This window comes from Sprattus sprattus (assembly GCF_963457725.1).
Source record: "Sprattus sprattus genome assembly, chromosome: 5".
Taxonomy (NCBI): domain Eukaryota; kingdom Metazoa; phylum Chordata; class Actinopteri; order Clupeiformes; family Clupeidae; genus Sprattus; species Sprattus sprattus.
In genome coordinates this window covers 36,216,215-36,229,432 of record NC_137924.1, presented here as the reverse complement: position 1 = coordinate 36,229,432, position 13,218 = coordinate 36,216,215, and the positions used below count along the sequence as shown (strand labels likewise).

Sequence of the window (13,218 nt, the reverse complement as noted above, 5' to 3'; positions counted from 1 at the left end):
AGAGATTCACATCTCGCTGCTGTATTGTTTGATGAATGTGTAGCCTGTAGTTTAACTTTGCATACATTACACTTTATTTCAGGTGTTCTGTCACTCTCTGTGTGTGTGTGTGTGTGTGTGTGTGTGTGTGTGTGTGTGAGTGTGTGTGTATGTGTGTGTGTGTGTGTGTGTGGTGTGTGTGTGTGTGTGTGTGTGTTTGTTTGTGTGTGTGTGTGTGTGTGTGTGTGTGTGTGTGTGTGTGTGTGTGTGTGTGTGTGTGTGTGTGTGTGTGTGTGTGTGTACAATGTGTACAGTGGTTTGTATCGTAGAGGCCTAAAAGACTATGACATAAAACAAAAAACAACACAAAATAAATAAAATAAAGACACGACAGTAAAACATGTGAAGTGACCTTAAATATGATGAGGGTTCTATGTTTTATGTGACACCCTGTCTTCGAAAAACAGAATCTAGTTCTCTTGTATATGATATGTGCCTATGTGGAAATGAGAATTAAAGCTTATTTCACTTGGCTTGACTTCATTTGACTTGAAATCATATATAGAAACCTAATATGGCCTATTTATATATTTTGGCATATCAAAATCTCCAAAATGAGCTTGCTAACTTACATAATACAAACTCTTTAAACAAAAGGTCAAAAGTACGTTCTTGTCATTTGATGAATTTACCTCCACCAAAGAGGAAAAGTTCAGAACCCACAGCGGTGGTTGTGGTTGTGTCCTATATGCATGTGTGGCATTTGACTGGTTGGTGAGAAAAACACAAGTGTTTTAGTCTCACAGCTAAACAGATATTTATCATGGGTGACGTTATAAAAAGACACTACCGCTTTAGGATACTCTATAATTCTGTATTTATTCCTGCTGGATATTTCACATTTCAAATGCATCCTTTTTTCCAATTCTCAAATGACACAATGTTTTGCATATTATTCATTGCAATGTCCATTTATTTACCCAAATTTATAAGTTGGTTAATCTTGTGGCACTTGGCAGAAGCTTTAAATAATGCACAATACAACAAAATGTGTTTTCATGCGTTTAAATGTAGTAACGCATTAAGACATGTAAAATACATTAGCATGACAGATGAGTTTTAAAAAGGTGAGTCATGGTTTAGTAATATGGGTCAGAGATGTCAAACATATCGGACAGAATGGCTAGAGAACGAAACAGCGTTAGGCCCAGCACACAATACAATTAGTTTCGATGGCAGTCCCTTGTTGTTGAGAGAAGGCAACCGAAGTTCATGAAAGGAACAAAGTGGTCGAGAGGAGATACCCAAAGATTATGCTCTTTCAAGGAGCAGTTCCTGTGTATTAACAATTTTAACTCAACAAAGGCACTCTTTAGCCAAGTACTTGCACCCTGGTGTCTCTGGAATGGGATGACAGGAGCCATAAGAGCAGTAAGCTATGTACAGGCGGTTCTGACTGAATAGCTTGAGAAAGCAGATCAGGTATTGAGGGGCCCCTCTGCGCGATTGTTCTCATCTGAGCTCTGGCCAGTCATGGGCCACATCTGCCTCAGCACATCCAAATCCACTCTCTCACGAAAGGTCTCAGTGGTAAAGTAGTAGGCCAGTGGGTCCAACACAGCATTGAGACAGGCCACCATTAGGCTATAGCGATAGCTGGTCACAAGACCACATGGTATAGGCCTCTGGTGCAGGAAGATCAACCATAAATTGACATGGTAAGGCAAAAAACAGCAGAGGAAGATGATCAGGCATATTGCAATCATCCTCTGGATCTTTGGGCTGTCCACAAGCTCTGACTGGGCTACTTGGCTGTTGCTGATGGCACGGATGAGCCCCCAGGAGCTGATCAGCATCACCAGCAGCGGGACCCCAAAGCCCAGAGTGAGGCTGGAGGTGACAGCAACGGCCCGAGTGGCGTAGAGGGGCACACTCCCAAAGCACTGGGTCTGGGTCTGGTTCTGGTCGTCCTGTGGTTTGATAAGATAGATGGGTAAACTTGCACCGGTTGTAATTACCCAGACAGCAAGGCAAATGAAGGGTGCCCTCTTGCGGCCTTCACGCACACGTAGTGACATGGGGAAGCAGACAGCCACACAGCGGTCAAAGCTCATGCAGCTCAGCAGAAAGATGCTCCCATACATGTTGATCAGAAGAACCACACCCATGATCTGACACAGGAGAGGAGGAGTGTCCTGGAAGCCCAGATGGTAGTAGATCCTCACAGGCAGTGTGCAGATCAGGGACAGATCAGCCAAGGCCAGGTTGGTCATGTAGACTGTGGTGTGGGAGCGTGTTTTAGTATGGCAGAAAAACACCACCAGAGCAGTGAGGTTAAGGATGAGGCCCGCAACAAAGATCAACACATAAACACTTACGAAGATCAGTTCCACTTTCTGCTCTGTCCCATCCTTACACTCCTCCCATACAGGGGGCTCTGTAGTGTTGGACATTGTCAAACACTGTCAAACGTCCCCAACGATGTCTGGTGAAAGGAAGAGGAACCAGGCATGGAAGCTTAAAATAAAATAACAGCTTAGGAGGATGTGTTAACCTTACCCAACTGTCTGTGTGATAAGCAGTGATGCAAAAGCAGACATCCATCTAGATAACAAACTACATAGATTTAATGTTTCTTTCCATTGGGTGTGGGAGGAAGTGCACAGAAGCCGCCCCTACATTTTCAACCCTAAGTTATGTATTAATATGCAATTACCATGTAGCGATGAAAAAGAAGAGTCGGTTAAAGTAGTATATGCAAATTCAATTTTATCATTGTTTCTAAAAACACACAAACCTACATAGATACACATAAACATGTGTGTGTGGGTGTGTGTGTATCTATGTAGGTTTGTGTGTTTTTAGAAACAATGATAAAAAGAGCTTGCACACCTAGTTTACTCTTTTGACAAAATCTTTGAACTCTGTGATGTTATGAACAACACAACTTCACAAAATAATAGACAAAATATTGACAGTAAAGCCTGGGTCTATCATCAGTTTATAAGAAAAGACATTAGAACCCTTTGCTTTCTCATCATCGTCTTCATTTGTGATCCATTGACAAAAAAATTGTATAGTCTTAACGTAAACAGGTGAAAGAACTACTTAAGAACAGAAAATGGCGCACAATAACAAACTTACCAAAAGATCACCTATTTTCCAGATGAAGGCGATGGCCCTGTTTAATGATGCAATGACAGTGGTGCTTGAAGCGAAACTGGTATTGCAGAGAATGTGTGCATCTGAGATGAGCTGACAAACATCTCAGGAAATCCTTTTGAGAAAAAGTGCAAACGCCTTCAGACAAACACCCACCCTTTCCACTAGGGGTTCATCTAACTGTTTATATCAGATGAGTCATTTCTTGCATACTTGGTGATTTTCACATGGTTGCCCGCAGATGAAGAAACTGCATTTTTAGATGTGCATGCACATACCCTGTGACATAATTGTTTAGCAAGTTTTTGTGTGTGTTGTAAAAGCTTAGGTTAATGCAGGCCAAGTTTAAAAATAAGGTTAACATATGCCAGTTTAATTCCTGTGTATGGACCACTACCCCAGATTTAAGAACTGTATATTCACATGTGTACATAGCCTAACACAATTGTCTAGCACGTTTCCTTGTACATTGTATAAACTTAGGCTATGGTAAGCCTAGTTTGCAAATAATGTGAACAGATTCTGCAGGACAATTCCTCTGTATTGACCAATACCTAATTTGGGTTGCATGCAGACTTTAGACTAGCGTGCTGCACTTGCTTGCGTCTGTTGTCTATTTCAAGCAGGCCATTTGCATCTAAGAGGAAGTGTCTTTCGCACAAGGGGCAAATTCGTTCCCTCCAAAATGGCATTATATAAACTAGTGTTTGAAAAATCTCTCAGTCAAAGTTGTGTTGACGCACCCAAACTACTGTGTTGCATTGCCTAATTCGTGATATGATCTGGTTTTGGCGCTGGAAGTAGCCTAGTCTTCGCCATACCTGCTCCAATTCCACAATATTTCGCTACTGACGTACATTTCACAACGCATTTTTTTTTTACTTGTCTTGAACTGGACTGTATATTGACTACAAGTAGCCAGACATGTTATTCACAAAAATGTGCCTGCACAGCATAGACATTATTACAACCAGAAGTTGTAATCCACATTGTTCTCACTTTAAGCCCAGACCTCGTGGCGCAACGGTAGCGCGTCTGACTCCAGATCAGAAGGTTGCGTGTTCAAATCACGTCGGGGTCAATTCGTTTTATGTTCTCCAGTCAGCCTGGTTGGCATAGTTATGCGACTTTGTAAATCTGCACCAAAGTATTGTTCTTATTTAAAGGCTATGACGGGGATGCAGGCTAGGCTATATCTGAATTTGTAGCAATTACACTAAAAATATTCGTGTCTGCGAACACACATCCACCGTGGCGCAGTTTGTGAGTAAAAGCGACTTGTAAAGATAGAGCCTTAGTGAATGAAATAAGTTTATGTATTTAAAACGCCAGTTAAGACCGCATGCATTTTATTTACAAAAACATAACATTCTTGAAATCCATAGATCAAGGAGGAAACAACTAAAAATGCATAGAGGAACGTATACTGAAAAACAGCATATTCTAGGTTGAAATTAAATGCAAGAGATATATAAATACATAGGCTACATAGAATATAATAGTTCCAACAACTTAACATTCCGTTCATCCGCAATAAGCGTAGTGCAGCTATTAGGCTACTCCATACAATTTACAGGGAAAAAAAACTAACAGTTAAGTACAGTCGCTGATAATGCCTTGGAGCTTAAGAATTATTTTCAGCCATCAGTCACTCAGTCGAATCTTTCAGGTGAAGTGTGTTGACGGTTCAACGCGTGAGGTGAAGGTTCTTCTCCGCTTACTCAGACTGCACAAAGAAATCACAAAACTCAGACTAAGTTTTTTTTTTAAATACATGCAATTCATATGCTTGGAAATATACAACTGGAAGTGTATTTGACTATACAGATTATAAAGTATGTATGATTGCTAAAGTTTTTCTTGGCAAAAACCGCAAAGTAACTCTGAATATATAGCCTACACGTTGTCACTTCTTTGAAAGCAAATTATATTATCACTACTAGCTTACTCTACAAGTAACTTGATTTTACAAAGACCTGCACATGTAACATTTCAAAATAACATCCAGCGGTCCAAACCATGGTTTCTGGTTTGTTAATCAACATGAATGTGAGCGCCTGCCTTACCTCTCTACACGTGCCACAAAGGCAGCCAAAGAGGCCGTTGACCATTTGGAAGCCGCACAAGACCAGCTCCAGAGCCGCAGTAGCCAAGAGGACTGCAAACAGGGCCACATTGAACTCCACAACATTTTTAGGCTCAATGCATAAACCCCAGCTGTCCGTGTTTTCCAGGTAAGACCCATTACCACTAGAACAAACAGGAGAAGGAAAAGCACAGTGTAAGAATAGAGCAACTAGAAGTAATGGACAGGTTAATTAAATGTCTTTGAACTAACCATGATAACACACGACACAGAAAGAAGAATAAACAGCAACATTGCTAAATTAAATGTAACATTAATTAATAGAATGTATCACTATTAAATGTCATGCAATACCATGGAATAGATGCTTTTGGGCTAGACAGTGCCTGTTCATGGCACTTCTTTGTAATTTTCATTTAAATCAGGAAATGTTTTTAAGAAAGTCATACTTTCTCCAAAAAAGCAAAACTCACATATCAGGTAAGGGCATACACAGATGTCATAGGCTCATTACATACATACGTTGGAGTAACAGTGTTTAACCAAACGTCATTACGGCATGAATATGGTCATTATTTGCCCAGTCATCAGTGCATGGTGGTAATACTTTTTAAAATGCACATTTTAAGTATTTCCAAATTAGATATGGCTCTTTGTTTTGACATAAAATTGATAATAATTCTCATACTTGGCGAATGGCCTGCCCCATATTCCTGCCCCAGGCCCGAAGCGGCAAACGGGTCCGTTGGCAAGCCCCACTGCAGCCACAGCCATACTGTACCCAGCACCAGCCACACCAAGTGCTGCAAACCCAATGGACAGGAACATCTGTGCAAAGAACACATTGAAATTATTGCCTGAATACTCCATTACTACCATAGGCTTTTTGTTACTCTATGAGTAAAGTGTCCTGCGGTCCATTCTGAGATGACCTCAGTGTCAGGAGTACACATACCCCACAGCGGTTGGCACAGCAGCCCATCTTCCCAGTCAGGTGAATATGGATAGCTGGTATTAGCACCTACAACAAAGAACAGCAACACCAAATCTTTCAGTGACGTTTGTTTCAGACTGAAAATGATTCTGATTATGAAGCAAGCAGAGTGTATGTGAGTGTGTGTGTGTGTGTGCGCAGACAGACTCCAGTTGGAGGAATATTGCCTGTTGTGCCAGTAGAAAAAACCACAAGTACATAAGAAAGGAGATAGTCTTGTACTCACCAAAATACCACCACCAAAGAGTCCTCCCATGAATGTGACCTCTGGTGTGAGTCTTTCATTACCCTTCTCGTCTGCCGAAGCATATTCTGTGTTCCAGTCGGGGAAGAACAGAATAATATTGCAGATGATAGATATAAGTGCCAGTGGGTACAGCACCACTGCAATGCACTTGGCACACTTTCCTGTACACATCTTTAAGAAAGATCTATTTCTATGAGCACTCCTTATGAGATGGTGTTGACCCTCACTTCCCTTTGCAATACAGCGCAAAGAAATTGATGTCCAATAAGAAAAACCACCTGTGTGAGGAACCACTGCTGAAATGAGAAGAAGAGAACAGCGGACTGTTTATATAGTGGGTTTATGGTTATGGACTAGGGAGGTATACGTGTGGGGGTGGGGATGATAAAGAGTCGCCCTACCCATTGTGCCTCATGCAAATGGAAAGATCAAAAGATTATCAAACTCATAAAAATTGTCCTCATGTAAAATTATTGAATTTACCAAAAGGGAGCAATGATATGAAGATGTGAAGTGAAGGGAAAAGAGGAGTAAGAGTACAGATAGATAAGCGAAACCCAAAATCATTCCAATAGGGTAGTGACCATTTTGTGTTCTCCTGGTGGGTACAAAGGTTATTCCAGGGTACACAAACTGTATAATCAATTATCTAGCACCATCTAGTTTAACCCTTCAAACTGATAGTTCCAGAAGCCATTTACCAGAAATGACATGTGAACATCATACGGTTTAAATATCAGAAAACACAACGTCAGCCTTTTTTGGTTAACTGAGGTTTAGATAGGCCTATAAAGAATGCTGTCTGAGATCGATTTTAAAATGGGATGTAAACGGTTCTAAACAGCCCTAGTCAATTCATTCCCTTTTACCCTGCTCCCAATCATTGACATCATTTTCTGCTTCATAGCTCTGCTTGGAACATCTCGTATGTATCTTTGGGTGTATACTGTATATGCTTTTTCCTGAATGATGCATGTATGAATTCATCTGTTAAGTACCCGCCGGCCCCAAGCAGATGGGTCCCCCCTTATGAGCTGGGTTGTGCTCAAGGTTTCTCTATATTAAAAGGGTGTTTTTTCTTGCCACCATTATCTACATTCTTGTTATTGGGGGTTCAGTCTCTGAAAAACGCCTTGAAACTATTGAACTTGTTACTGGCGCTATATCAATAAATATTTGAATTTAATTTAATTGAGATCAACACCTAAGTTGCAGGCATATATAATCAGTTTTCTGCCAGTTCCTCAGTCATCAAAGTAAGGTTCTAGAGAATATCCTGAAGGTTTTGACACCAAGTTTCAAACCTTCAGTGAAAAAGGAGTCTACTGTTGTGAATAGCTCTGTTTGAATGAATTCCCTTGTGTAACTATCAACGGAGATAGCTGTGACAGTTGTAACCAGGTTGTATATAGTTAATCAATGTCATAATTATCACCACATGCACATGTGATCAATGGAAAAAGGTTGCAATAGAACACCATGAATCAACACTTTATTGACACCAGTTTCCATGGCAGTGGGTTGCTCAGAAGGAGCTAATGACACGTTCTGTCTGAAGTGTGGTACGACACTGTTACGTATACTCTAATAAAATAATAAAATACTTCATCGGGAGAGACTGGATGATGCAATGTCCCTGGACAATACCCTTTAGTCTACATTAACAAAACACCTATATCACTCTCTATCACCCTCAAACTCAAGTTTTACATTAAACTAGGGTCTTCTGGACCCTTGTGTGGGTATTCTTAGTTCCTTTAATATACAGTACAGTCGCAGTCTATGTATGTGAAGTTCAACGCTCTTAAATCATAAATAACAAGTGTTTCCCTGCTCTTAGCAAATAATCAGTTATCTAGAGTTATCTTCGGAGACTCCCTCACCACACCCATTGTTTCACCATGGCAAAACCATGACCTTTCGCAGGCATATGCGTGACTACATACACATAAAAAATTATACAAATATATAACTCTAAAAAAGCTCTAATGAATAATAATTTCTAATGCACACAAAATAATGACAAAGGCAACTGCCAAAACAGCAAATAGTAAAGCTGATTTCATTACTGGTCTCTTTTGAGAACTGATGTGATTTAAGAATAACTATGTACAGAAAACTATATTTGGGATATTATCCTACCCATGTGCTCAATTTGTGTGAATAATTCCACGTTGTAATGAGTTTTAAACATGTTACCAGACATCAGACAAAAGTTTAAAAAAAATATAGCCAAGTGATGTCAGGAACATAAATGAGGTTTTACTGCCTGTTATGGCAGTGTTTACTGCAGTGTACCTGGTACCACTTCCCTCCCTCTGTTCTTGTTCAGCTAGGCCTTGATCAGTATTTGAATACTAAAAGGAAATACAAATATTTCCTTATATACTTTTCAATTATGTTGAACAGACAATGTATGAGGTTTTAAAAAACTTACATGTAATATGAACTGCCTTTTCAAAAAGAGCCTTTTTCTGGTACATCTAAGTTCCTGCAGAAGCTAGCACACCACACAGTAGTGTATGAACACTACTTTATGAATGGATAGATGGGTGGATGAATAGATAGATAGATAGATAGATAGATAGATAGATAGATAGATAGTCAGAAAGATAGACAGAGAGATAGATAGAGTATTTAATTGATCCACAAAGGGAATTTGTATTTTATATTATTCATCTTCTTTATGGGTCATTCTATTGAAGACAGGTCTAAACTCTACCACACGGTATGGAGTTGGATGCTGCATATATGACAATAAGGCAAGCAACTGTATTTTGAAAGAGTTTATTTGAATTAAATACAAATTACTGATTAAGGTTGTTGCTGGATTCCTGCCAAACTCACAATAAGCAAAGAATAGGATGGAAAAACCTAATTTCTTAGATATTTAGATGTTTACGTCAAAAGAAGACTAAGACTTAAAATAACTAATCAGGAAACACTTTAAGTTCACCTTCACCAAGGGCGTTGGCCATATCAGTTGGTGGAGACCCTCTGCACTTTGAACAAAGGTCCATGACCAGGGATGATAACATCTGCAGTGTGTAAAGCTGCCCTTCTGTTCATCTCTTGTACTTGAGGATTCTCACTCAGCGCTCGCCAGGAGTCTTCATCAGCGCAGCACTCAAATAAGTCCCCTGCAACCAACACCACACCCACCGAGGTGTTCTTCACCAGCACACTCACGTCCCGTCCTGTGTGACCTGGAGTTGGAACTATTAACACCTGGTGGAGAGAGAAAGACTGACAGCTGAATGCGTCCAAAACTCTATGTGTTAAACAAACTCTTTATACAAGTTGTAGCCTGTAGTTTCCATACCAGAGACCATAAATATTGAAGCATACAATTTCAGATAACAACCGCCTAAAAAGCACATGTTGTCAAGCAGATGTGTACAAAGGTCATTCAGTGATGACAATTAATGGCATTTTAACCGGGGTGACGCCAATGAGATATCTAATCTGTGGCAGATTCTAACAATGGTGTGTTCTAAATCACACCATAACGAAAGCTGCAGACACATTTGCCTTTTGCTGGTTGTTTTTGAGGTAATGCCAAAATATTGCAAGGAAATGCAAAATGTGTTGCGAGGAAATGCTAAATGTATGGCAAAGTACTTCAAAAGTATTGCAAGGGAACATAAAAACAGCTCAGGCCTCTGTGTCCACACAAAAAAAACTGTCCTAAAACACATGTTTTAGAAAATCTGCAAGACCTATTGAATTAAACAACATAACACGTCGACACAAGGAACATACTCCATCAAATAAATCAAATCGGAGTTTCAATCATTTCAAATGGTTTTAATGTGACATTACCATTTATAGTATTAATATCTCTTTTCCAATTACGTTCCCTTTTTGTGAAACAAACTTGAAAAGATTAGACGTGACTGCCATGATGATTAAGGCCAAAATAAGATGAAACTCAACCTCCATGCCATAAACTGGGTTGGATACTGTGGTTAGGTTAGTTTTACATTCAACATTCAATATATTCTACACCTTAAAAAAATACACCCTTTCACTGATTGACGTACTTTTGTCAAAGCAGTTGTGATCTATTCATACAAGCGCTAGTCATATGTCACAATTCCTTTTTTAATAATTAAAACAACACAAATCTCCTTGGCTTCTTAACCTTGTGTGTTTATGAAGCCATTTTATTTTAGTCATACACAGGCAATTCCTTGTGCAATTAAGGGACTTCCCACAGGATTCAGTCCACTCACTGTCACATGCAGGTTTTCATAGCCAGCAACCTAACCTAAGCAATATAACAATTGCCCAACAATAGATCCTCAGCTTTAGGATTCAACAACGCACAACTGGCTGGTGACAGCCACAACACGCACCTCATGTTGTACTGCGGCTCCATAAAGGCCCTCCTTCACAGTACAACATGTACCGTCAGTAGCCTGCAGTTGCTGAACACAACAACATGACTGCCCAACCATAGAATCTGAGCAGCAGGAGACAAGAACAAAACTGCCTTTGTGAGCATTTCATTGGGGTTTTCAAGCAGGCACCTTCCCTCATCAGTGTTTAGATGAAATAGGCCCATAACACCTCCAGAAGGCTCAACATTCAAGTCTGCTGTCCCAGACCCATCCCACTCCATACTCAAGATGGGTTAAGACACATGCCATTAGCAGAGACAACAAAAACACCTCAAGGTACACCTCAACAAGATCTCACTTATCTCAATGTAAGTTCAAAACCACAGTAGCACCACCTCAGCCACAACCACAACCACTGGCTCCCTTTTTCCGAAGCCTCAGACAACTCCTTTAAGGCTCCTTTGAGTGACAATCCTCAACAAACAAAATCCTCGAAGGAGGTGTGGTTCATTTAGCTACAAAGGCTCTAATACCTACCTCCACTGGTGTCCCTCACCATTTCGCATAGTTCAGCTTCTTCCTTTTAGAGGCTTCCACAATCGCATCTTCTAAGGGAGCACTCAATAGAGTAAACAATGAGCTGACACTCAGAATACAACACCATGTCTGGTCTTATAGCAGTCACAACAGTACACTGTGGAACTTGAAGCAGTCTTCCTACATCAGACATCAACTCCAATCCTGAGTGTTGGCCCATTTGCCAGTACCTTTTGTACATGCCTGGTGTCCACTTTTCCGCCCCTCTCGCACAAAATAAATTCTAATGCCCCGTTATAAACCAACAAATGGCTTAACCTCAACTCGTTTCCAACAAACATGAAGATGATTTTAAAACCAGATTATGTTTCCAAGTGTAGCAACTCTGGGTCAGGCTAGTTTGTCATAAAGACAGAATACGTTTAAATGAACCAAAACAGTTTCTGTCTTAATCATAACTGGCTCCAACAATGCATTTAATGTGGTTAGCGTCCATAGGCCAGAGTTCTCTCCACCTGATCTTCCTCTTCTCAACACCATGCCAGTTCATCCATTGCCCCTACTTTGCGTCAGAAGCCACTGCTGCTTGTCTAGTTTCCTCTTTTTCCTCGCAAACAAAGCTATGTACCATCTGCCTTCTCTCTGGCAATGTAGCCTTACCTGATGCTTTCAACAGTCACCTAGCCTAACTTTGATACATACAGACCAACATCCCTGATATGTACAGTAACAAGGCTTTTTATACAAATAATACAAAAAAATGATATGGCCTCCTTACCTTTTGCATTCAAAACACCATTCATAAGTCACAAGGCTGATAAGATTTACTTCAATTTTAAATTTTTTAACAATACATCTGATTATTCATTCAGTGGTTCCCAAACTTTTCATGGTAGGCCACTATGTGACTATGGGATTATTATTTTTAAACCCAGATGACCATCAACTGTTGCATAGACATTGTTACTTATAATTTGTATTTTAAAAATTATGTGAAATGATGTCGAAGGTGTTTTGCAAAAAGAAGCCTGGTGACATATCAAGGATATTTAGTTTGTATCCTAGTTGGTTGCTTTGACATAAATCAATCACCGCAAGTGTGAATTATTATTATTATTTAATATGTCGGTTAATAGCCTGTAGCCTACATAAATCCAAAAATACTGAATGTAAAATAGCTTAACCACGGTAGATTGGCTACCAGTAAAATCTAATTGAAATATTTTGAAGTTCATCAGTAGGTAATTTTTCTACGAGCAATGCACACTTACATGATCATCGATAGGATATGGCTGGCCGTCTGCCAGCTCGTTTGGAAGGTACAGATCTCCTTGACTTATATCAGACCCTACAACTATCATTGCGTCTGGAAAAATACCTAAATTACCCACGTGGTCTGAGTGGCCATGGGTTCCGACAACTACACTGATGTCGTCAGGCTTCAGTCCTCTTTTCTCCAACTGAGCAAGGAGAAAATCGCGATCCCATGGCCCCCCAGTATCAACCAAAATAGTCTTAGGTCCAAGTAAGAGAGATATGGTTCCGTCTGCACGCGTACAACCATTTGGTTGTGGTAAACAATAACCCTCTTTAAGCACTGAGATACTGTAAGGCTGGCCAGGTATGTCTGGACCGACATCTGACATTACGCTTTTTATTACGCTGCAGCTTGAAGATATTACTTTGCCAGTTAGATCCATTTTGATCAGCACAGACAAGTTAGTCTTGGTAAAATACGAAGCATTGCACAGGGTGAATAATAACAGTACACGGACTAAACTATTAGCATTGCAGAAGTTTAAAGCCAACCATAGCAACGTGTAGCTGTTATATCAAAACTTTCAATATGGCCGACACTTTTCTTTTCAAA

General features: G+C 40.0%; 3 protein-coding genes across 3 annotated transcripts; all 3 read right to left on the bottom strand.

Annotated features, from left to right (window-relative positions):
- Positions 1-1,457: 1,457 nt before the first annotated feature.
- Positions 1,458-2,432, bottom strand: LOC308365887 (lysophosphatidic acid receptor 6; the record flags this gene model as incomplete). The annotated part of the gene is made up of 1 exon (XM_080839504.1): positions 1,458-2,432. The coding sequence occupies one exon, from the start codon at positions 2,430-2,432 to the stop codon at positions 1,458-1,460; it is 975 nt and encodes a 324-aa protein (XP_080695630.1).
- Positions 2,433-4,858: 2,426 nt separating this feature from the next.
- Positions 4,859-6,639, bottom strand: tm4sf21b (transmembrane 4 L six family member 21b; the record flags this gene model as incomplete). The annotated part of the gene is made up of 5 exons (XM_080839795.1): positions 4,859-4,867; positions 5,208-5,391; positions 5,916-6,055; positions 6,183-6,248; positions 6,448-6,639. 5 exons carry the CDS (start codon positions 6,637-6,639, stop codon positions 4,859-4,861), a joined length of 591 nt encoding a protein of 196 aa, XP_080695921.1.
- A 2,664-nt stretch (positions 6,640-9,303) lies between these two features.
- mblac1 (metallo-beta-lactamase domain containing 1) lies at positions 9,304-13,140 on the bottom strand. Its single transcript, XM_080839161.1, has 2 exons — positions 12,620-13,140; positions 9,304-9,696 (listed from the first exon to the last, which is right to left on the bottom strand). The coding sequence occupies exons 1-2, from the start codon at positions 13,046-13,048 to the stop codon at positions 9,448-9,450; spliced, it is 678 nt and encodes a 225-aa protein (XP_080695287.1). The 5' UTR covers positions 13,049-13,140; the 3' UTR covers positions 9,304-9,447.
- Positions 13,141-13,218: the final 78 nt, after the last annotated feature.